General features: G+C 42.1%; 1 protein-coding gene across 1 annotated transcript in view; it reads right to left on the bottom strand.

Annotated features, from left to right (window-relative positions):
• Positions 1-390: 390 nt before the first annotated feature.
• The window catches only part of Armc4 (armadillo repeat containing 4), a 154,095-nt gene continuing 128,798 nt past the window's right edge, over positions 391-25,687 (bottom strand). The window contains exon 20 of the mRNA XM_035441473.1: positions 391-504. Within this exon, the coding sequence (XP_035297364.1) occupies positions 391-504 (114 nt within the window). The remainder of the gene's footprint in view (positions 505-25,687) is intronic.

Genomic DNA, 25,687 nt, shown 5'->3' with positions numbered 1-25,687 from the left:
CCAGATCGGTTTAACAGAAAAGGGGTTCATTCTCAAGACATTCATGGGTGCATCTGGAACTCCACACTGGGAAAATGATATTCTTTATTACAGTCACTGCAGATGCAAAAGTGTAGTTGAACTCATATATAATGTATACATATGCCCTCAAATTCTTGGAAAATTAACACAAATTTATTGGTTTTACATTTCATTGCATATTTACTTTTCATTAAATAGAATAAAAAGATTCTTGTTATTTTCAAGGAAAAGTGTTTATGTCTTAATCCATGTGTGTTTTGTTTCAGCTATTTGAAGGACTGGCTGATAAACTTTTCTACTCTGGCTTCCTAGCAGAGGGAGTGGTACGTCCTTTGTCAGAGCATTTGGTGTCTTGCGTGTGTTCACATTTCAAGTGTATCTTGCCTTTTCTGTGGCTAGAGCCAATCTACGGATGTTAGATATACAGCCGGCAGCAGCTTCCTGGAGATCCTGGTCTGGGGACCCGACCATATCCAGTAGAAGCTGTCACACAACAAAGGGGGGAGGGGAGAAAGAATAAAGCCATTAATCCAAAGATATAAAACTAGACTATAGACAGAAGTTAAAACTGCATTATTTTTTTTTTTAAAAAAAAAGTAACAAAGGGAGCCATGGAGACAGCTCTGTGGGTAAGAATGCTTACTGTGTGACCATGAGGACCCAAATTCGGATCCCCAACACCCATGTAAAAGATAGGCCTGGCCTCATGTGCCTGTAATCCCAGCAGTAGACAACAGAGATAGGTGAGAGCTTGCAAGTCAAGTAGCATCACTGAAATGATGAGTTTCAGGTTCCGTGTGAGACCCTGTTTCAAGGGCATAGGCTGAGAGGTAATGAAACAGGACACCAGACATTCCTCTGCCCTCTGCAGTCACACACAGACATGCATACTCACCCCACACATGAGCACACATACACAAAAGCAACACACGTGTGGGAAACCCCATTCAGGTGAATGCAGAGGCTTACACAGGACAGGAATTCCTCACATGTTCTTATTGTCATAGGTCTCCTTCTGGAGTCTCTCTGGCATGCTTTTGGCTTTTCCACTCCTCACAACAACCTACTAGTAGCATATTGTCCCTAGATGCCTGAGACATCCTCTTCTACTTATTATCCCCAAGTTTAGAGTTCAGTCCACCTAAGAGAGTGATTTCTTAATCCCAAAAGTCCCTCAATAGACTGTCCCCCAATGCCAAGGAAAGTGTTTGTGCACTTTGACCCCAGCTGGCTTTCCAGCTATTCTCTTTCTCCTGCTCCATTGTAGACAGCAAGGTTCTATTCCCCTGCTTGCTTTGTCTTAACTGATGGCACTTCTCTACTTAAAATGCCCTCTCACTTCCTATGGTTTTGCAATTTTTATTCACTTTTTTTGTTTTTTTGAGACAGGGTTTCTCTGTGTAGCTTTGGAGCCTATCCTGGCACTCGCTCTGTAGACCAGGCTACCCTCGAACTCCCAGAGATCCTCCTGACTCTGTCTCCCAAGTGTTGGGATTAAAGATGTGCGCCACCAATGCCCAGCCCTTTTTATTCACTTTTATAGAATTTTATTCACTTATGTATCCAAACAAGTATTCCACAAAGCCATAACTGATTTTCATTAAGCAAAGAGCCATTTCTCTCACTTGGGGCTGTGGCAGTTGATCCAAGTGTCTACAACATGGACTCTTACCCTTTAAATAGGTATTGGGTCCCTGCTTTCTGTCTGCTAGATTGTGAAACATGTAAGGAAATTTATGATGCCCTCATAGTATACATACAGAGATCAGGTGCCAAGTAAATGCCAGATAAATGAACTAGAACTTTTTTTTAAGATTTATTTATTTATCATGTACATAGTGCAGGCTACAAGAGGGCACCAGATCCCATTACATATGGTTGTGGGCCATGCTGTGGTTGCTGGGAATTGAACTCAGGACCTCTGGAAGGACAGTCAGCGCTCTTAACCCCTGAGCCATCTCTCCAGCCCTAACTAGAACTTCTTAAACCTAGCAAATATGACTCAGTAAGATATTTTAGAAGTTAACTGGGTTCTAGATTTTCTATGCAGAAGTACTGGAATACAAATGTGGCTAGCACCAGAAAATGAAGAAGATTCTGTCAGCAGAGACTATCAGAAAGTAAAGCATTGTCACATAGGGTACCTACGCCACACTTATGGGTCTGGATTATATGCTTGCAAGAGAAATTTAATCACTTTAATTAGGGGAGTGGCATGGCCATGTATACATTTTAGAAAGTTTGCTTTTATGGCAGGCAGCATCCAGAATATGGACTATAGGGAGAAGATGCCAAAGGGCCCGGTTTACTTCAGAGCAGACAAGGAGTGAAAAAGGGTAAGAGCAACAATGGAGAAACTAATTTGATGGCCATTTAGGGGAGAAATATACATGGTGCAAGAAACACCAATTATCTAAAAAGAAAATAAAAATGGTAACCTCACATCATTCATAAACAGCAACCCAGGTGGATTTATATCTTGTGAGAATTAAAAACATGTAAAACATTCACAGGTTGTATATGAGGACATCTTGATCATATTGGGGTATTGAAGGTTGTCCAGCTTCTCTGTTCCTTAATCTTCACATCACTTTAGCCCTCCACATCTAAGGTCACACCCTGGTCCTCATTTTTCAATACTCATACTATGTGTTCCAAACCCTCTGACTGAAGCATCTTCCCTTATGACATGGCAGTTCCATAACTGTTTGTTTTCATCATGACTACTGGCCTATGAGAATCTTTAAAATGTTTTCAATAGTTCTTGCTCTTTGATTTAATCTCCATGGTCAATCTCTGAGATTGGTCATTCTTCTACTAGCTTCTTAAACCCCCTTACATGGCATCCACCCACGAAAGCCACAGTGGTGCAGAGCCAGCTCTGATTCCTGAGTGATCGGTGGTGTCCAAGCCTGGCAGGAGGCAGTATATAAACAACGAGGCAAATAAATCTCCTGTAAATCCAACCATTGTGGGATTCTTCCACTGCCTAGCAAGCTAAACATGTCTTTTTCTATATTCAGGTCCCTTTCTCATTTTTCTCAGAGTCCATTTTATGTCTTCATTCTTCAATCTCCGATGCTACCTTGTAGCCATGGTTGCAATATGATGAGCTCTAGAAACTAGATGAGCTCTGAAACTCCACAGAAGCCACTACATAGGAACATCTCCTACAGCTACAGCCCTAATAGTGCCTTAACACAGCTCTGTCTCCTCCTTTTCAGTCATGGCACATGTCTCTCCCATTTTCCAAGGCCTTTGTTTCATTTTTAGTCTCCATCCAGTTACTTCTCTTTAGGACGTTTGCTATCAGATACTCTGTGTCTGTACTACTTTCATCCTAATTGTTCTTTCCATCTTCATTTAAACATGCACTTCCTGGGCCTATGATATGACTCAGAGGGTAAAGGCATTTGCCACCAGCCTGATGATCTGAGCTGATCCCCAGGACCCAGAAGGGAAAGAAGGGAGGGAGAAAAAGAAAGAAAGAAAGAAAGAAAGAAAGAAAGAAAGAAAGAAAGAAAGAAAGAGAAAGAAAGAAAGAAAAAGGGAGGGAGCCAGGGAGGGAGGGAGGGGAAGGAAGGAGGCTTTCATTTGTTTCTTAGTTAATCAGCATCTACGCAAATTGTACTTCCAGTCAGCACTGGACCACCAGGCACCCTGAAGATAACGAATTTGCCCAACACACCCAGTGCCCAGCCCAGAGCTATCGTTCCATAAATGGTATTCATTTGGCAATTATTTCATCAGTTTCCAGGACTGCTTGATTTGCTGGAGGCTAGCCCTGGTAGAAGAGGGAGGAAGGAGAAAGAAGGAATTTTGGCCCGGGGGTTAGTCTGGCTCTTGTCAGCACTTGCTCCAGGACCCTGCTATTGAATTCAATGACCCAGGCTGCTCTGGGCATCTGTCCTTGCCAGGATCCCTTGGAAAGGAAGCCCTTGATCTGATGCCTGTCAGAATCAAACACACGTTTAGCTTCTCCCCCAGCTCACGTTGTTGTCTATGGCCTCTCTTCAGGCTGTCTAAGAATCTACTGTGTTTATTTTCAAACCTTAGGCACCAGTTACACAACCCCACACTGAAGAAACCAATGAATTGTTAGTGAGGGTAACAGCAAGAGAGCTGGCTCCTCTAGGAGCCATCCAGGTAAAGGTTTGGAAGCTGTGAATGTGCCCAGTCACAAAGTGCCCAGTCACAAACTATGTTAGATGTCTCATGCAGGCTGGTACCCTTCATGGGACACTGAGTGAATTTTCCTTGTACCCGACAATGTACAAAGAGGACTGCTTCATCTTAGGGAATCCAGTTTCCTGAAGTTCTTACAGCAAAGATGCTGCTTAGCTCTGTATTCGGGTAGAATGTTCACTGATATTTTCGATAAAAGCTGGCCAACAGAGCTCCATAAGCTACATAAGAGTCTAGCCCAGGCTTTGATAGTTTGGCAGTAAAGTGCTTGCCTTGCATATAAAGATCTGAGTTCAGCCACCTGAACCTGGGTCTTTTTTGTTTGTTTGTACTTTGTGTTTTGAAGAGTTGGGCATGTAATACCAGCACTGGAGGGGTAGGGATGGATGGACCCTTGGAGCTCAGTGGCCAGTCAGCCTGGCTTACTCCCTTTGGCGAGTTCCAGCTCAGTGAGAGACTCTGTCTCAAAAACAAAGCGGACTGTGCCTAAAGAACAAGACCTGTTGCTGTCCTCTGGCTTCCAAGCACACACACACACACACACACACACACACACACACACACACACACACACACACCTATACATTCTAAAAGACAGAGATAACAAGTGGGAAAATATGGTACACGTGGTGGGCTGAGTTATTTCCTTAAATTTACCTTGCATGTCTCTCTGGCACTACATCTGTAGGTGACCTAATGTTTGCATAATGTGAATGGTTACCAAGTTGCTATGTACCAGGCACTGTAATTTCACCAAAGAAAGAGCCTGTACTGTCCATTTTACTCAGCTAAGAACGTTCTCAAACAAGATTATAGAATGGCAAATTCAGAATTTTCTGTGCACTAAGGGGGTGGACAACCTGACACTTGAGAGAGTGCTGCCTCCTAACCAGCAGGCCACTAGAGAGCGCCTCAATTGATACCTGTGAGACCCTTGAAGCACCCTTGGTTTAGCTGTATAGTCTGAAATCCACTGTTTTCTCGTAACCCAATTGTGCTCTATGTCAGCGTTAATTCTTGCTGTGTGAGACATGCTGTGGACCCGTTCCTACCCCAAGCCACCATCTGAACAATGTGGGCCATGTATGTGTCTTGGTTTGGAATCAGCCTCTGGAATATGTTTTCATTTTTCTAAGAGCTTCACAAACAAACTCACTTGGAGGAATGCTTTAAAACTAGAATAAATATCCATAAGCCATCAACTTTGCCCCAAATCCTGGATTTGGTGAGCCAACCAACTGTTAACAGAGAGCAGTGCCTGTTCTCACATCACTAGCACGGAGTGCCAGGAGAAGGCCGTTTACAATCTTTTGTGATAATTACACTTAAAAAGCAGGGGTTTCCCTAGGAGAACAGATGCAAATTGGGCATGAGTGAACATGGAGTCCATATAGCTCTTTTTGCTATATGTATTTTTGAACTGTCAACTTTTTCCAACTATAAAGGCATTTTTAATATTATGAGGGAGGAAAAACACCTCGGGTTTCACTTTTTGAAGTGTTTGTTCCTTTCAAAAGCTTTGCTCTTTTTAATCATCCCCTCCCCCAAACACACCCAAGGACTTTACATTTATGGGGAGTTTCATATATACACCGAAGGAAAACCAGCCTCTCTGCTTTAAAACTTAATTGCACGGAGCACTTTAAAACATCATTCAAACACATAACGTTTTACAGCTTGGAATGAACAAGGACATGGGAGGGCACAATGGGTGGCTTGTGAATCTGCTGGGAGGACTTCGAATACTTCCTTCAGTGTAAAAGGCTTTGATCTTGAGGCTGTGCCCTGAGTATACAGCTGTGACCTGTGGCTCACATCTCTTGAAAGGTGAGACTTAGGTAGCTTGGGAACCCACCACTGTCTGCATCCAATTTTACTTTCATATTTAACAGTTCACGGCTTTATGCTGCGTTTCAGTTGCATGAAAAATATGTACTCATTTGAGTGATAACACATTTTCTCATGGTTTGACTCAACATTGTTTGGGTGACTGAAGTCTGGAGACAAAGGGGTTTTAATTATGGCCGGATGAGATTTGAATTATCTGTGTATACACCCAACACAGGGGGCTGTGCAGCAGGATCCTGAGTTTCCAAAGCTGATTTGATTGGAGAAGCCTTTGGCTATTTTCCGGTTGAGGGTGCAGCATGGTAATGAGCACCTCTGTCTGTGGAGTGGCTTCCCTACTATATTCATCTGGGCTGGGCCTGTGCTGCTGTTCCAGCCGAGCCTCTACCACAGCCAGACTCTGAGCCTTGCTAATTCATTTCATATGACATTGGACCTGAACCAGGGGCCTCAAGATACATTCTGCTGTTGCAGGCTGGGACAGAAATGTCGCTTCTGTTTGGCCAGCGCAGGGAGGATTGCAGGGCTGGCTCTTCACTGGTGTCTGTTCTCCTGCAGCCGACAGAGGAGCATGCCATGGACTATGGATTGGCTGTCTGCACCAAAACTCACGTTGAAAAGTAATCCTTATGGTGAGGCATTACAAGGGTAGAAATTTAATCCGTGGTATTTAGAGGCAGGAGGTAATTAAGGTTAAACGAGGACATAAGGGTGGGGCCCTAATCCAAAGGGACTGTGGCTTTATGAGAAGAGGAATGACCTGAGTTAAGATCCTTTGTCTTACCATGTGATGTCCTCTTCACCTTGGGGCTCTGCCGACAGCCCTTACCAGCAAGACAGGCTTCACCAAATTCTGTTTTCCAACATGGAATTTCCCAGCCTTCATAATTGTTCTTTATGAATTACTCTGTCAGTGATGTTAGTTTATTTTAGTAACAGAAAGTAGACTGAGTACATGTTTATGTGACCTGAGATATACATTTACAAATTAAAAGTAGATGCTACTTTTATTGAACGGGTGCCCTACGTCTCCAGACATCTGCTCACACTGGAATAAGTCTGTTTTGTGGATTTTCCTCCACATTTTGGGGGTGAGGGAGAGTGAATGGTATGTAGTTATTTCCTCTAATTGAAATATTCCCTTCTAGAGGGAGACGGGAAGCTCATGACTCAGGAAGCTAAGTCAAACTACAAAGCTTAGAAGGCTCAGAAAGTTTCAAGAGTCACAAAGCCCCTCCTCAAGTCTGCACCTGCAAGTCATGGCAGGAGCCCCAGAGGTGCAGCTTTCAAGAGTCCAACTGGGTCCAGGCACCTAGGCTGGGATGGCCCTTCTGGTGATGCAGCTGTCATTTGCCACCCAAGTCCTTGTAAAGAATCCCAGTTAACTCACTGGCTCATGCTGGACTTGAATGGAATCATTTCTCTGGTTGGACAATCCCTGCCTTCTCTGGGGTAAATATGCCTTCTCCCAGGGAAAAGTCACACAGCAGTAGGGTTGAGAAAAAAATCTTGTTATGTAGCCCAGGCTGGCCATGAATTTGAGAACTGCCTGCCACAGCCTCCCCCGTGCTGGAATTACAGTTTTCCTCCAACATGCCTGACTCTACACTGTTTCATTCAGGTGTCCTTCACCGTAAAGTTTTTGTGTCCAGACATAAAGTCATGAGGGCAGCATGCTGGATCTGCAGAGCAGGGACTAGAATTGGGATATATACAAGAAACATTGACCTTGTAGAAACACTACAGATGGGGGGTGGTGGTGACTTGATTGCTGGTTGGGTGAGGAGACAGGGACTCTGGTCCTTACTACACGGTAAAGGAAGAGGTTTTGGCAAGTCTGTATGTGCACCATTTGTGTTGTCATTGGAAATACCGTCAAACCTCTCCTAAAGTTTTCTTCAGGTCAAGTGTTAAGTATGTCTGTACATACAATAGTTTCTTGGATAAAAATGTAACGGAAAGATAGGATAAGATTGTCTAGAATTGCATTCTATTGGGCAGATCAAACTCCAGTGGCATGTTCTCCTGGGGGAAGTGATCCCATAGACTATGTAGTGCACGTCTGAGTTGATGCTGGCCCTGACATCTCAGTTTGAAGCCTGGATCTATGTTCTGTTAACTGCAACTCCCTAAGACTCACTGTGCTATCAATAAGACTAGAATTTGTCAAGCACTTTCCTAATAGGGTGGATGTGGGGATTAAACACAACACTGAGTGCTAAGTGCTGCACCCTGAACTCATAAAAGCTGGCATGTATTAAGACCATTATAGCTGTTTTCTGGAGTTGGAAGATGTCAAGCAGAAAGACTAACATTTTACAGAGTTTAGTAGTACTTAACTATAACCTAACATTCAAGAGGCTGAAGTAAGAGGATTGCAAGGCCAGCCTGGTCTACAAGGTCTCAAAAACCTAAACCAGAAGAAGAAAAGAATGATTAAAATTCTTTACCAGGGATCTATTGCTCCAAATAAGAAATTTTAGTTCAGTTATATTGAAAATTAATACAATAATAAAAGGTTTATGGTGTTCTGTGAAGTAACTAAAAGTTGAAATGCCAAACCTAACACATCTTTATATTGATAAAAATAGATTATTAAATTCTTAGTCAAGTTAGTTTCCTTTTAGCTGATCCCTAGTCCCAAGAATGTCTATTGCTGAACAGAGGCATGAAGTAGACAAGAATCTAATGAAATCTGGAATAGATGCATCAGAACTGGCCTCTCTGGGATGGGAAACAGGAGTTTAAAGAACAGGTAAGTGCTGAGATTTTAAACACTCACAGGTGACACTTGGTATCTACTTGTTTCAATGTCAATGCCATTGCTGTGAAGTTGACTTTTGTTCTTTTGGGTTGACTGTGATGTCACTGTCTCCATTGAATGTTACAGAACTATTCTATTTTCTTTTTACTTGTGTTCTAAAATTTCATGACGTTGTGACATACTGTATTGGACTTTTGTTACTGGGACAAAATACCAACACAACAATGGAAAGAGAAGAGTGATTTTTTTTGGTTGACTTTAGTCCATAGTCTTTGACTCTGTTGTTTCTGGGCCTGTGGTCAATACTGATTATGGTGGTAGAAGCACATGGCAGATATGTCTTAACTCATGGCGGACACGAGGAAGAAAGTCTAAGGGAAGGGCTTGGATGAGACACAGTGACCAAGAACATACTCCTGGTTACCTTCTTCCTCCAGATGTGCCCCTCCTCCTAAAGGTTACAGAATTTCCAGAGTCCTGCCGCATCTGTTAGTCTCTGCAGGGTACTGAGGCTGGCTCCTTTGCTCTTTGCACTCCTCATCACCATGTTCCTTTTCTTTACTTTCCTACTTACTCCTTTATAATTTTGCTGTACTTTTGGGAGATCATTTCTTAAACTTTATTCTTCAGCTTGATTTTTTTGTTTGTTTCTTAAATATTAAAAAAAAATCTTGTTCTAGCTTCATAGAGACAATGTAGAGATAATGGCTTTCCTACCACACTAAGGATGCTAATAGTTTAACTTTCTCTTCCCTGTTATTCTCTACTTGTTTATGTCAATCCACTTCGGTCTCGGCCACATTCAAGATATCCACCAGATGTCAAGGACTTGGCTGTGTGACTGAAATTCTGAGCTTCTATTTGGGTTGATGGCTTTCTCTTCTGATCCAGAGTGATCTGGGGTTCTGGAGCTCCTCAATCGTGTTCTCCGGGCAGTTGTTAACTTGATGGCAGTTGAATGCAGCTTTCACTTCCTAGCAGAACCATGAATGCTGGCTGGAGACTCGTCTTCCTGCAAGGGTCAGTCTTCCCCTCCCACAGGTGTGTGATGTCTTAGTCTCCATGTATAATGCACAGTCCCTACTGCCAGTGGCTGCTGTTTTCCTCTTTCTAGTCAGTTGGGATTGTGGTGGGTTTTGTAAATCAGCTGTGCAGAGCTGGGTATGGGATCTGGCTTTCACTAACATCTTGCCCTAATCCACACCCTCAGTCTTTCCAGAGCCTCCAAGAAATGTTAGCTCCTGTGTGCTCCTATGCATCCCCACCGCACACTGGTTCTGCTTCCTCCCCACTGTCGACTGGTTTGTTTTGACTCCTCAGGTCTGCTAGACAGTGACCACTCAGCAATCTGATCTTCAGTTCAGAATGTTAGTTTCTCTTTTCCTTTTGCTCTTGTTTCCTTTGCAGCCCCTCCAATTCACCCTTCCCCTGTAGCTCCATGTCTTTGTTTTGTTCACCTTTATTTGTTAGGTTCCTTGGATCTAACATTTGTAGACTTGGGCAGGAAGTCTTATTAGACTCAGGAAGTTAATTTACTGCCTTATGTGGAACCACCCATAGGTTTCCACAGACACAAAGGAACAGGTCCTGATGATGCTACTATGGGTATAGTGCCTGCATTGCACCTGGGTGAGAGACAGAATGTCTATGTGGTTTTCTATTTTAAAATCAGTCTTGTGAGAGAATATTTAAGTATGTGTAAGATGGTATGTATGTGTGTGTTCGTGTGTGTCGTGTGCATGAAAACAACAGTGTGACTCCTTCAAAGTTTATTTCCAGTCCTAAACTAAATTTCAAGATATGTAATTGATGGTTTGACATCTCTGCTGATACACACACACAAAAAAATGGCACCTCAAATTTCACATGGATTAAACGAAGTCCCAATCGCTCCAAGCAAACTCTGATACCTCATGACTTCCTTGTCTCCACTGAAGCCAATTAATTTGCCTGGACTGTTGTTTGGACTGGAAATTGTGGAATGTCTTTGACTCCTCTCTTTGTCTATTTGCCTTTGCTTAAGCCATGAACAAAACTCGGGTCTACTTTGACTATGTACCCCGAGTCTGATATCTTTCCATGAGCTCTACTCCATGGGTGTGGTCTGAGCTATGATATCCTCTTGCCTGAACCTGTTGATTAGGCCAAGCCTTAGCATGCAAAGAAGATCTGGGGCTAATTTTAGAGGTACAGCCTGGAGAAAACCAAAACACTTCAGAATGAAGGGGGCGGCTTTCCTCCTTCTTGAGCACAGAAGGCAGAGTAGTAAAAGAGATTCTGAAATGAAAGCCGAGCTTAGGAATGGTAACAGACTCACTGGGTACATTAACCACACTCAACGGTGGGCCTCATGCCCAGCAGCAGATGTCCAACACAAAACCAATTCAAGTTTTGTAGACTTTTTGTCTCATATTGCTTCAATTGGGAATTTTTGCCTTATTGGTCTTTTGCATGGTTTCTGAATTTGTGTTTTTAAAGGTTTTTTTTGTCTGTGGTGTGTATGTGTGTTTCTTCTTCCTTTTTTAAAAAATTCTGGGGTGTTTGAGAGAGAGAGAGAGGAGAGAGAGAGAGAGAGAGAGAGAGAGAGAGAGAGAGAGAGAGTAAAGGCATGGAGTTGGGTGGGTACAAAGAGGATCTGGGAGGAGGTGGGGGAGAGGAAACCACGATCAGAATAGATTGAATGGGAATTGCTTTTCAGTAACAAAAGAAAAAATGGTGGCAGGAATTTCAGAGAATTATACATCTAACACTCACCCTGGAAGTTTTTTTTTTTTTTTTTTTTGATTGGCTGTTTTTTGAGGCAAGGTCTTATTATGTAGCCAAGGTTGGTCTTGAACTCATGATTCTCCTGCCTTAGCCTTCTGAGTGCTGAGATTACAGATGATGTGCCACCATGCCCGGCATTGAGCTTGCTGCAAAATGTATATTCCTTTCATTTATCTGTTTTTAATGCACACTGTCCTGGCTGGTTTTATGTCAACTTGACACAAGCTTGGGAGGAGAAAGTCTCAATTGAGAAAATACCTCTGAGCTGCAGGTAAGCCTGTGGGGGCATTTTCTTAATTAGTGATTGATGGGGGAGGACTCAGTCTACTGTGGATGGTCTCACCTTTGGGCTGGTGGTCCTGGGTTCTGTAAGGAAGCCCCCTGAGCAAGACATGTGGAACAAGCCAATAAGCAGCAGCCCTCCATGGCCTCTGCCCCAAGTGACGTGGAATGTCCTTCTTTATGCTGAGAATATGTGTTGCTTTTATTGGTTGATAAATAAAGCTGATTTTGGCTAATGGCCAGGCAGAACATAGCTAGGCTGGAAATCCAAACAAAGTTATGGAGAGGATGAAGGCAGAGCAGGGGAGACACCATATAGCCACCAAAGTAGTAACATGCCAGAACATTACCAGTAACCCATGATCATCTGGTGATACACAGATTAGTAAAAATGGGTTAATTTACTTGTGAGAGCTAGTCAGTAATATTCCTGAGCCATTGGCCAAGCAATTATAATTAATATTAAGTCTCAGAATGATTATTTAATAAGCAGCTGTGGGGACTGGTGGGCAGGAGGGGACCAGGTGAGACAGAGCAAAACTTCCAGCTATACCCAGGTTCCAGCCCTGCTTGAGATTCTGTCCTGATTTCCTTCAGTGATTGATTACACTGTGGAAGTGTAAGCCAAATAAAACCTATCCTCCCCAGCTTGCCGGTAGTCATAGTAACCCCAAGACATACAAAATAACCTTATAAGGATGTTTTTGTTTTTTTCATGGTGGGAATTAGTCATTTGGGCAAGTGGAGAGTGGAGTTTCAAATCAAATTTAACCATGGAGGCAAACTTTTTTTTTACAACCCAAACTATAAAACACTGGTGAAAAAGAGTGGAAATGACCCAAACTACTGAGCTGCTATCATCCTTGTAAATAGATGAAAGAGTTAATATTGCTAACATGTCAATGGTTACACAACCAATCTCTAAACATACAATTCACTCCCTACCAAACACCCAGAGACATTTTTTATATAACTAGAAACAGAAGAAAATTCTAAAATTCATGTGGAACCACAAAAGACACCAAATTGCTGAAGCAATCTTGAACAAAAATGAACAAAACTAGAAGCATCACAGGACCGGACATAAAAGCAGGTGTAAAGCTTCTCCAGTCAAAATGCTTAAGAGGAAGGTGCATCCTGAACCCATAAAACAGCAGGAGAAACCACAGAATACCGGAGACTGGGCTAGGTGGTGGTTACTGCTTTATTTTGTTGTTGTTTAAAATCAAACTAAAATACCATAAAGACACATAGGCTAAAGGAGCAGAACAGAAGGTCCTAGAATAAATCTACTCAGTTTTGACCAATTTAATTTTGAGAAAGTTTCTAGGAACACAGAATGGGGGGAGCTGTCATTTCAATATGCAGTGGAGTTAAAGCTGGATATTTACATGAAGAAGAATGACAATTAAACCTTATCTGGTACCATTTACAAAAGTCAATTTGAGATGCACTAAGGCAAATATAAGTACTGAACTTATAAAACAGCTGGAAGAAAGCACAGAGAAACTGACATTGGTCTGGGCAGTGGTTTTTATTTCAGTTTGTTTGGGTTTGTTTGTTGCTTTGTTTATTAAACAAACCCAGAAGTACCGGCAAGCAAAGCTTAAATGGACAGATGGGATTTCCTCAACACCAAAAGTTTCTGTATGGACAGCCAAGGAAGCAATCCATGGAGAAGACAGTCAATTACATATTGGGAGATGGTACCTCCAAACAATCCATCTGATGAAGAGTTAATAAAGAAAATGTTAGAGAAATTCCTATCAATAAGACAGTGGACAATCCAATGTAAAAATAGGCAGAATAAGAATAAACATTTTCAAAAGGAGACAAAGCACAAGAGGAAAATGAAAAAGTGCTCACGGTCACCATCAACGGAGAAATGCAAACAGCATCCCAGGGATGCAACATCTCACCACTGTCAGATGCCTGCTGTCAAAGACCAGAGACTGTTTTGAAAGAGGTGGAGAAGGCAGCACTTGTATACTATTCGTGGGAATATAAATAAGTGCAGGTGTTATTGAAAGGAATAGGAAGGCACCCCCCCAATTAGAAATAGAACTAGCTTATTCTCAAATGATTTCATTTCCAGGTACAAGTCCAAAGGTAAGAGAATCAAAGGAAGACATCTGCACTCCCAAGCTCATGGAAGTGTATTCGAAGCAGTAAATACATAGAACCACCCTAAGTGTCTATCAGAGGATGAACTGGCAAAGGCAGGAGGCATGCACAATTGAATACTATGCAGCCTTTAAGATAAGGAAGTCCTGCTATTTGTGTCGCCATGGATGCATCTGGAAAACATCATGTTAAGTGAAAAAAGCAGGCACAATCAGGCAAGCACATGATTCCATTTGTACACGGAGTGTGAAACAGGTCAACACAGAGAGGCAGAGAGAACTGTGATTCTCAGAGGTTGGTAGGGTGTGTGTTGGATACAGAAAAATAATAGGACAAAATGTATAAAGTTCTGGCTGGGCAGAAGGGACATCTAGAGCCTAACCAGCCCAGTGACTACCGCCAATTTCTATTCAAAATATCTCAGTATACTTAACTGCATAATCAGTTAAAAAATAGTTAAGTAGACTTAACTATAAAAAATAAGATGGGAGCTGGAAGTGGTGGTACGTGCCTTTAATCCCAGCACTCTGGAGGCAGAGACAGGTGGATCTCTGTGAGTTCAAGGCCAGCATGATCTACAGAGGGAGTTCCAGCCATAGCTACTCCGTCTTGAAAAATAAAAAAAACAAGTAAATGAAAATAATTATCAAATGGATGAGAGGATAGGCTTGACAATGCCTTAGTTTCTGTTCTATTGCTGTGAACAGTATCATGATCAAAGCTACTTATATGATAGAGTGTTTACCAGGGGTTTGCTTATAGTGTTTAGAGGGTTAGTCATGATCGTTATGATGGGCAGTGTGGCTGCAGGCAGGTAAGCAGTTGTGGTGCTGGAGAAGTAGCTGTGAGCTCACATGCTGAAGCAGACATGCTGGGATACAACACACCTCCTCCAACAAGATTGTATCTCCTGATTCCTCCCAAAGAGTTCCACCAACTAGGGACCAAGCATTCAAATATATGACCCTATGGGGGCCATTTGCATTTAAACCACCACACCTGGTTAGTTTGTTTTCAATACTTCTATAATGTGTGTGTCTGTGTGTATATGTGTGGCCAAAAATTGTATTTGTACCTCATAAACATAGATAATAACTTACTTTTGTTCATTAGATTTTTAAAGTTCTAATAAATGGACTAGTTGGAAAGAAATGAGACCTGGGAAAGTGCCATCCAAGAGGCAACAAGAGGACCCAAAGGCCATGGAGAAACACAACATTTTAAAGGAAGAGTGAGGTCAACATTACAGCATCCTTGCAGAGGTTAAGACTTGGAAAGAGTCCCTGGGACTTGGACATTTGGAAACATTAGGTAACATTGACAGGGCAGTCTGAAGTTTTGAAGTGAAAGCCAGATCGTGGTGGGATGAATTCTCTTAGTGGATGTCACTCCTTTGATATGATGGGTCCCATAGTGGATGTGGGGATGTGATAGCACATTAGGAAATGAATGAAGATGCAGAGGCAGGGCTGCAGCTCTGTGGCAGCATCACCAGGCTCTGAGGTTAATCCCTGGTGCCTAAACCCACTGAGCAAACAAGACTGGGTGAGCAGCAATCAGAAGGAATGGCAGTGTCATGATCTCCCGTTTCAAGAGGGGAAACTGGGATCCAGGGACCAAGAACAAAACTTGGGAAGAATATTCAGAAAGTGGGAGCAAGATAGTTTCTATGTCAGCCACAGATGAGCTTGTAGCTGAGGGACAGCAAATTGAGGAATTATCTGCCTCTAGCTTTGCCTTCTTAAAAAGTCTAAAAACCCAGGAATAAAGTCTCCATTCAACTCGGGCAAAGATTCACAACTGAAAAATTAACAGAATTATTTTGAAGATAACAAGATATATTCTTTATTTGTTATACACAAATCACCTTATTTAAGGAATTTTTGCACCAAGGTATTCTGTGTTTATAACACTGCTCTAAGAATTAATAAAAATTGGATATAAAACTCTGAAGTTAATTCATAACCAACTAGGAAAATTTGAAGGCATCTCTCAATGTGTACATGTGGAAGGAGATAATAACCCCCCACAAAGGCTTCTATGTGACAGTCAGTCTTATTTTTAATGTGCCATTTGCTTTGTTTATCTCTAAACATCATGGCATGTTATTAAAAGAAAGTCAAAACCAGTGAGAGCCTCTCCCACTGGGGTGTGGGAGAGATACTCTTGGGAAGAAGCAAAGTCAAAGAACCGAAGAAGAGGCAAAATGCTGTAGTTAAACCACTTTCCTAATCTTATTTGGATTTAATTTTGGTTTTCAGAAGCAGATTAATATGGAAAAAATAAAACATGAAGCTGGAGAGAAGCCACAAACTTTTTTTATCGGGATCGCAGAACTGACTTGCTCCTTTTTACTTGGAACAAAGGTCATCAAGGCAAAGAGAAATGGTGATTTCTCAGGCAATAACCATAGGTTTAAAAAAAAGTCTTTCAGTCTAATAATTGGTTCCCTTCCTATTCTCCTTGGTTTTCTCTTCCCTTTCCATTCCTCCTCTCTCCTTGTTTCCCTCTTCCACCGCTTCTCTCTCTTTTTTCTCTTCTTCCTTCCTTCCTTTTTCTTTTCTCTCTTCTTCCTTTTCTTCTTCCTTCTCTTCCTCAGCTTTTCTCTCCCAATACAATTATGGCTTAGAAAGGGACACGGTCATGCCCACCTGAAACTTTTTTTCTAAATAAGTGTGGTATATTTTCTAAGTATTCCTTTTTCCATTGTGTGTGGTGTTTTGCTTTTTTATTTTTTTATTTTTTGATACAGGTCAAATTTCATTTTTCCACATTCCCAGCACTATTTGTTGAAGATGCCGTTGACAAAACAGTTGATATGCTAATGTGGGGGGAATCCCTCACAAGTCCCCTAGCTGGAGAGCTATAGGCAATTAATGATTGCCAAGGGGAGGGAGATTAGTCTTCTCAAGGGATAGGCTACCTAGTGGGTTATTCAATGCCAAATGTTCGGTTCTAAAAACATAAATACATGACTTAGCAGGTTATATACTTTTTTATTTATTTGCTTATAAAGAGATTAGTTTGCATGTGTTGTGATAATATTTAAAGAAAAGGAGGCCATGAATTTGAAAGGGGGAGCGGTGAAGGACTTAGAAGGAAAAGGAGATGGGAAGAAATGATGTAAATGTAGTACAGGTCCACAATTTTTTTATTTGAATTAGAACCAAGATTGTTTTACATGTCAATCCCAGTTCCCTCTCCCTCCCCTCATCCTTTGCCCCCCCCACTAACACCCTACCTATCCCGTACCCTTTCTGCTCCACAGGAAGGGTATGGCCTTCCATAGGGGGGTCTTCAGAGTCTGTCATATCCTTTGGGATTTTGATTTTTGTGCATAGAAAAATGTACATTTTGATGTACAAATGACTGCACAAAATAGTGAATTCAACAGTGATGTTTTCATACATGCATTTAAAGCACTTTGATCATACATATCCCTCCATTACATGTACACATACACTGGTCCCCTTCTGAGTTCTCTGAGTTCTTAATTTCTTTTTTTATTTCTTTTCGGTCTCTTTTTGGAGTCTACATATGAGAACAACACATAATATTTGTCTCTCTAAACCCAGCTTATTTCAGCTTAACATGGAGATTCCAATTCCATTCATTTTCCTGCAAATTACATGACTTTTCTTCTTAATGACTAAATGATACTGTTGTAAATATATGCCATGTTTTCTTTGTCCATTTATCTTCTCAGGGGCTCCAAGGCTGATTGAACCTTGCTACTTTGAGCAGTGAAACAATGAGGGTGGACACACATGTGGTTGTGATATACTGATTTTTTTCCCCAATGGCTTTGATACAGAACTTTGCCACGATTACTCAGAACACATGTAATGTCTTGGTGTGCTCATTTGGAACTGTAGCAGCAATGGAGACCACAAACGATCAGCATACATGTGAATTACCAGACTGCCTGTGACTAGGAACCATTGTTGCCCTTATATTTTATTGCTGAGCACATAAGTCTAAGGATTTAGTGGTGTTTTGGCAGGATTCTTTTGCATTGCAGACCTTATTCTTTACCCCTCATCCTGGCGGCGAGGTGGGGGCTAAAGCCCTTGCACATATGAGCCCCCCATCTCTGTTTTAGTGCACCTGTTTACTCTGACAAAAGCAGAGGCCAAGAAAGTTATACTTTAAATTATTAAAGTAATTTAGTATTTCACATGATCAATAAAGAAATAAGGGGTAGAGTTTGTTTTACAAAGCATTTCCCCAAGGTATCAGGAGAAAGCATCACATAGCATGGCTTTCTAACTTGGCAGTGACAGGTGGAATCTGTGCGGAATGTTTTACCTTAACCCAACAAACTGGCTTTCTGTTGGCTCCGTCACACTGAAGTTTTCATATACCACAAAATACACACTGCAGGGTAGTTTAGTTTACCCAGAATCCCAGCTACATGACATTTTTGGAGGTGACTTTGTGGCACATTCTCAAGCATGAAGCAACACTTTCTAAATTTACAGCCTGTGTTCTTGCTGCCAGCTATCACTGCCAAAGGCTTCTGACATTGTGGCCAGTTTGTGGTGTCCCTAAAAATCACCAGCAATTTAAAAACATTAGCACCTGGCAATCTTCAGACATCACAGTGATAGGCCATATTTATCACCTTACTTTTCCAGAGGATAAACTGACAGAAATTTAACTTCCCCAGCAGCACATAACATAGAGCTGAGAATAAAGGCCATTATAGAAACTCAACCTCGCCTTCTATTGTTGAAAAGTTCAAATAAACAGTTTCAAGTCTGTGGCTTATGTGGCTACACAGAAGAAAACTATTGTAAATGTCTACTGTTCTTCAGATACTATTTATTGTGTCTTCACATTTGCAGAGTATTTAGATGTTAGGATATTACATTGTGTGGTAGGGACTCAAATGAGGAAAGAGTTCAGTGCTCATGTCAACAAATATTTGCAGTATTCTGCTCATGGCGAGTGCTGAATTGGTTCCTGGGACTGCAGGAGGGATAGGACTGACAGTGTTGCCTGGTTCATGGAGTTTACCAATGATATCACTACAACAGAGAAGCTAAGTCCTAGGACACCACAGAGGGGCATGGTCTTGATATGGCTGCCATGTACTGCCATAAAAAAGTAGAGAAGATGGTGTATGTGTGGCCATCTAGCAGTCTGTACCATAATGGAAGATGCAGAAGAAGGGCAGGATGATGACGGAGGGGTGAGCAGAGGCCAGATTACAGAAGGCCATGTTCAAAGTAAAGAGAAAGGGCGGGGCTGCAATTTAGGGAGAGCACTTTCCCTCACATGCTGGCAGAAGCTGTCTGTGGTGCTCACTCCTGTAGTCATAGTACTTGGGATGCTAAGGCAGGTGGATGACCACAAGTCTGACCAAGGATGAGCACAACTATATAACTAGATGGGTTACACAGTTGGCTCCCATTTTCATGATTGATTGGCAGGCTTCTAAGTATCTGCTCAGAGAGAAGGTTTTTTTACAAGGAAGACAGCCATCATTTCCCAGTGGGTTCAGACTTTATTATAATCATGGTTTGGATGTGAAGTGCCTCACACAGGCTTTGTTTGCTTCTAGCTTATGGTACTATTTTGGAAAGTTATGGAAACCTTAGGAGGTGGGGCATAGCTGAAGAAGTGGGCCGTAAAGCAAGAGCAGGGGGTTCCTTTCCTACATTCCTCTCTCTGCTTCTTGTCCACCATTAGGTAAACAGTCCCCTCCCCCCATACACCTACAGTCACAGTGTTCTAGCCAAGTTCATAGGGTCAAGCCACAAAGTACCAAACCCTCTGAGATCATAAACTAGAATATTTCCTCCTTTAAGTTGTTTTCTCGTGTATTTTGTCACAATGAGAAAAGTAACCAATAAAATTATTTTATGTCATTTACTAACTACTGACATTCTGCATGAAGATATGTGTCTGAATTATATGGTTTATGAAGAAATGGTCAAAGAACCTAGACCTTTAGAGGAAGTTCTTCCCATAGTTGTGGTTGGGAACCTGAATTACCCTGTGTTGTGCAGCTGTATAATGTCAGCAACCCTAGGGTTTGCTTCAAGGATGCTCATGGTCACCAAGGTCCCTACAAAACAACCACTAAAGGGGTTGGGGATCCTTCATGATTCACTCACATGGACTTTGCAAATTGACCAAGTGACAGATCAGTGGCTCCTGGAAGGGCATCAGACCTGGCCATGCACATGGGCCTTTCCAGATGGATTGTTGATGCCAGCACTGTGAATTTTGACAACACTTGAAAATGTGAAGGCAATGGACTCAATACCTGATGCCCAAAGAGGTTATATGTCGGAAGGGAACTTAGAAATTGGAATCACATCCCTTGCCTTGATTTGACAAAAGTTGACTCCAAACACTAAGTATAAGAAGCTCCTGAACCCTAAGGAAGGTATGTTCCACCTCCTTGTAACTCACTGAAAACAAAATTATCATCCTTGCAGAATTGATGAGGACATAGAGCCCAGGGAAGCTGGGGAGACTTGGTATATTACTTTCCCACTGTTGTCATAGGGCACCATGATCAAAAGCAACTCATGGAAGGAAGAGTTTATTTTGGCTTGTGGTTTTAGAAGTATGAATTCATCATGGCTGAAAAGCATGACAACCAGCAGCAGACATGATGGCAGGAGCAGGAAGCTGAGAGGTCACATCAGGAAGCAGAGAGCAAATTGGAAATGGGGTGAGGCAATAGTGGGGTCTTGCCTGTGAACCTGTAACAGTGGCCACACCCCTTTGGGCGTGGCTTCAGGTACAGACTGAAGTGAAAAGAGGAAAGCCTGAGGCGTGCTCTCTTTTGGGTCTTGGATCAGTTCAGAAGGGCAGAGACAGGCTGCAGTGGTTCTTTATTGTTTTGTGTAAGTTGTTCCCCAATAAAACACCCATTAGTCATTTATCTTGGGTCTAGTGAAATCATTACACCCACACCTTCACACTTTCTCAGCAAGTGTGTACCCTCTAGACCTTCCCAAACAGTATCGCCAACCAGTGACCAAGTGTTCAAATATATAAGCATATGGAGGACATTTCTCATTAACTTGGCAACAGCACCTGCAACCCAGATTCAAACTCAAGCCGGCCTGGCATCCAACACATATTCATTTTCCTGCAGCCTGCTGACTTTATTCATTATAATTTTCTCTCATGGTTACAAGTTTTCCACACTTGAAGAATGAGATAATTTAGGGACATCTGTATACTTTCTAAGTATTGAATGATCTACAGTGTATAACATGTAGTTATACTATTTACAATTTTTCCTTGTCAAACTCTTCTGATTTCCATACAAGCCATTATCAGATCTTACAAGTACACCAGAAAATCTCAATGTCTCTAATCTTGAGAATATTCTATAGCTGAGTTGGTGCCCCAAGTCTCTCCTCTATGTCTTCAGTGCCTTTTTCTGGCTGCATTATTTAGCTTCATGTTACTAAAACAAATCACTGAGACAATCTACTCACTGGAAGAAAGGGTATATTTTGGCTTATAGTTTCTGAGAAACAGTCCATGGCTGCTTGGCCCTGATGCTGTGGCTTAAACAATGATGTAGCATGTGGCAGAATCAAATCACTTACTTCAGGGCCAAAAAGAGGAAGGCAGGAAATGAGAGGGCCTGGGATCTACGTGCTGCCTTCCGAAGGGGGGAGGGTGTTGGCAGCCCCGCCCCAAAGACCTAATGATTTCCCAACTTCTGAAAGTGTCTAGGCTCCACTTCTTAAAGCTTCTGTCAGTTACCAATGGTTTTAAATTGGGAAATGGAAATGACCCCTTAATAAACAGGACCCAGGAGGTGGAGCATTTAAGATCCAAGTTCTTTAGTACAATATAATCCGTCTTTTTACAGTAGATAATTCTTTTAGGATTTCAAAAAAATGTGAATGGTCAATAAGCCACATGGATATTTATTGAATGTATTATTAAATGAAGCGTCATCATTGTTTTCAATCGAATAATAATAATAGACTATTGGTTAATAATCAATTTACAATCTAGTTGAGTAATTATCAGAATAAAAATTTGGAAAGATATTGAAATATGGATTCTTGACTTACTAATCATCAAATCTAAAGAGTATGACCAAGCCAGGGGTGGGATGGCCTAGCCTGGGGGGTATGACTAAACTGGGGTGGTGTTGGATACCTGAGACCCTAGAACTTAGGGAGCTAAGGCAGTCAGACCACAAGTTCCAGGCCAGCCTGAACTACACACTAGGGAAGTATTTAAATGAATAAGTTAAGAGGGGCCCTGCTAGCTGGCCATTGGTGGCATACTCAGCACTCAGCACTCAGGAGGCAGAGGTAGGTGGATCTCTGTGAGTTCAAGGCCAGCCTGGTCTACAGAGTGAGTTCCAGGCTTCAAAGCAATAAAGAGAAACCCTGTTTCCAAAAACAAAACAAAACAACAAAAAAGAAGTGGCTTGCACTTACTCTGCATAGAACAATGGACTGATGTTACTTGCTGTGACCAGGATGTGATTTGTTCTCCAGAAGTGCATTATCTAGAAGCTTGGAATGTTAAGAGGTGGTAAGACATGAAGTGGTCCTGTGGGAAGTCACTGACTGCAATACTCTCATGAGGACTATCTGGTTCTCATGGACTCTGCTTAACTCTTGCAAGAGGATTGTTGTAAAGCTTCACGCCTGGCCCTTCCCACACCCTAACCCCTGTGTCATCATGAGATCTTCTTCTTGCAAGTCTTACCATGATGTCTTCTTCCAAAGCAAAATCATTGAGCCTGATCTTAGACTTCACTTTCCAAAACAAGGCAAAGAACCCCTTTCTTTGTCATCATGAATTATTCAGCTTTAGGGACTTCGCTATGGCAATGAAAAATGGACTGATTACTTAATTTAGGCTTTTGGAGAGTGTTTGAGATCCCAAACTGCCCACTGAACAGATTTCTGAGAGTTATATAAATGGAACTGAGGGAGTAGCTTAGGGCCAGATTTGCTGTCAACACTGCATCCTTTCTGCTTCTCTTAGGAAAGCAGCATCAGGAAGGCAGCTCACATGCCCACCTCCAGTGCCCTTTGACCCCTGCTGTCCCCCTGGTGATGCTCTCAGATGATGTAGTCACTTCACACATCATACACAAACATCACTACCTCCCGTTGGCTAAGACAATAGTGTTCATGAGCTTTTCCACTTGTACTTTTGTGGCTTCAAAATGAAATGAGGAGTGCCAGCCGCATCCTGGATAAGGTCCATTTAAGAAAAAAAATTCCTTGGAAGTCTATTTTCACAGAAATTTGTCAGGTTTCCTACAGTCAGGAAAGCGTGACCTGGTAAAAAATACCACCACTCAAAGTGGCTAGAATGCATACTTTAGCTTATTTCTTACAAATCACATAAGTGATGAACACAGACTAAGCCGTCTCACTAAACATTGGTTTTTATTGTGGGGAAATGAGCATCAGCATCCTTGGCTGCTTTTGTCTTCTTCTTGGGGATTCAAAATTTAAAGCTGGCCCACAGAGACTATTTTTGCTTGCTTTTATTCATAAGTAAACATAACTGTATAATACTGTAACTCAGTGGACTACAAGTCCATCAGGGCAAGCTTCTGTACTCCATCACTCTTTAAAACATTTATTCTATTTGGTGTGTGTGTGTGTGTGTGTGTGTGTGTGTGTGTGTGTGTGTGTGTGTGTTTACACATACATGTGCTATATAGCACTCAAGTGAGACTCAGAGGGCAACTTGAGGTAGTCGGCTCTCTCTCCTACTGTATATACCCTGGGGATTGAACTCTGGTTTTCGGACTTAGCAGCAAGCACTTCTACCTGCTGAGCCATCTTACTGGCCCATGATCCATCACTCTCTCTTAAGCCTGGCATACACTTGTTTCCACTTACGTTTGTGGGAGCCAGAATTAATTTGATTCTTCCAATGAAATCTTTGTTCAGCACCTGTGCTTTTATATTCTGTGCCCAAAGACTTTTCAAAAAGAAGCATCTTATACCACAGCAACAGGCTGAGAATACAGACGACAAAGCTCCTGAATATCCTACTAAGAGGTTTTTTTTTTATTTTTTGAAATAATAAAACCTGACTGATCCTGAAGGAGGAGGAAAGAAGGAGTCTTAGATGGGACTGCTAATGCATGCATATTTCTGGCACACTAAAGAACCCAAGGTGCTAATTCAAGCCCTGTTTACTTTTTGTATATAAGAGGATTGCTGTGTTTGAGGGAAAACAGAAGCTATTTTCTCAGTTCTAAAAGCTGCTTATTCATGAAGCCTGGAACGCCATCACTATTGGTAGTAAATCTTTCGTTCAGCATCTGTGACTAGCTTTTTATTTGAGAAAACTGTTTTGGGTCAGTGGAGGGCCAGAATAATGAGCTGGCCTCCTGCCTTCCTGCACTGGGTCCAGAGGCTGCCAATTACTAAAGTGAAAGTTTTTGTTCTTGCAATGTTTCCTGAAATGAAAAACAACAGTTGTGAGGGCATTTGGGAGGTTTCTAACCAAGAAGATGCGCTCCTCACAAGCTCAGAGATGGACGCAATGTGTAACCAGGTCATGCGGAGCTTTTCAGTATTGAGCTGTGGTTTAGCAAAAGGGCCAGGCTGGGCAGAAAGGATATGGTCAACATTCCAGAAAGCTGGATGAGAACAGACACAAAATGTAGACAGGAGATAGAGCTACTTTTTCTGTCACTTCTGTGGGATTCCTCAACTTGCTGGCTTCCTGATTGGCTAATGTAATCGGCAGGGTGCTCCCCCCCCCAAAGGATGTCTATCTATAAGCTTACATTCCTGCACCTTCTGCACAGGTTTTGACCATCACAAACGGTCTCTCACTGTGGGAAGTCGAACTGATGCTTTCTTTAGAGTTGGCGAGGTTTTATTTACTTGAGTTGGGTCATATATAATCTAAAACAACAACAAAAGCCATCCGTCTGTGGGGCACAGCCACTGCTGACCAGTGCTGATGGACACGTAGCTCAGCAGGATGCTGTCTGACACATGCCAGAATCATCTTACAAAAGCCTGAGCCGGATACCCAGACCTACTGAAATTTGAGGCACCGTGGACTGCAGTTCAGATGAGATCAGCTTCCCCGCACCGTCATTTTCTTCCACTTGTGATTAAAAACTCCACTGCAGCCCAGCATTCCTAACTGTGGTAACACGATGATGGTAAGACAGAGAACAGCTCTCCAACACAAAATCATATTTTCATGGAATCCAATATTCTCAGGCCTGAATTTTTTCCTTAGCTGGCAGTACTTCTAGAACAACCTTATTATGTGTAAGTAACAGTCTCTGAAAACACAATCTCAGGAGTAGAGAGGGAGCAACAGGCCCTGGCTTCACTCAGCTCAGGAAAGAGAGTCCTCCCTGAGAAGTGGTTTACACAACTCAAAAAAGCAATCTAGAACACACCCCAACTCTAAAGTACCTCAGATTCCTCTAGGTCCACTAGTAGAGTGGTTTTTTAATTCTGCCTGGCTTTCTATATGTGGACCACTCTTTCTCCTGCAAAGACAAACTCAAAACTGATTGGGAGGAACTCTAGGAAACGATGTGGCCAGGCCTCTAAGGGCAGCAGCTAGGGTCTCATTAAATCTTTCAAAGCCCCAGCAAGCACCCCTTCTCCTACCTACCCCACACAGATTTCAAAATGTCCCCAGGTTTCTGTTCCTTCTTACTCCTGAGCAGGTGACATACTGGTCCAATGCTCTCACAGA

The sequence above is a fragment of the Cricetulus griseus genome, chromosome 3 (assembly GCF_003668045.3).
Source record: "Cricetulus griseus strain 17A/GY chromosome 3, alternate assembly CriGri-PICRH-1.0, whole genome shotgun sequence".
NCBI lineage: Eukaryota > Metazoa > Chordata > Mammalia > Rodentia > Cricetidae > Cricetulus > Cricetulus griseus.
This window is presented reverse-complemented; position numbering and strand designations above follow the sequence as displayed.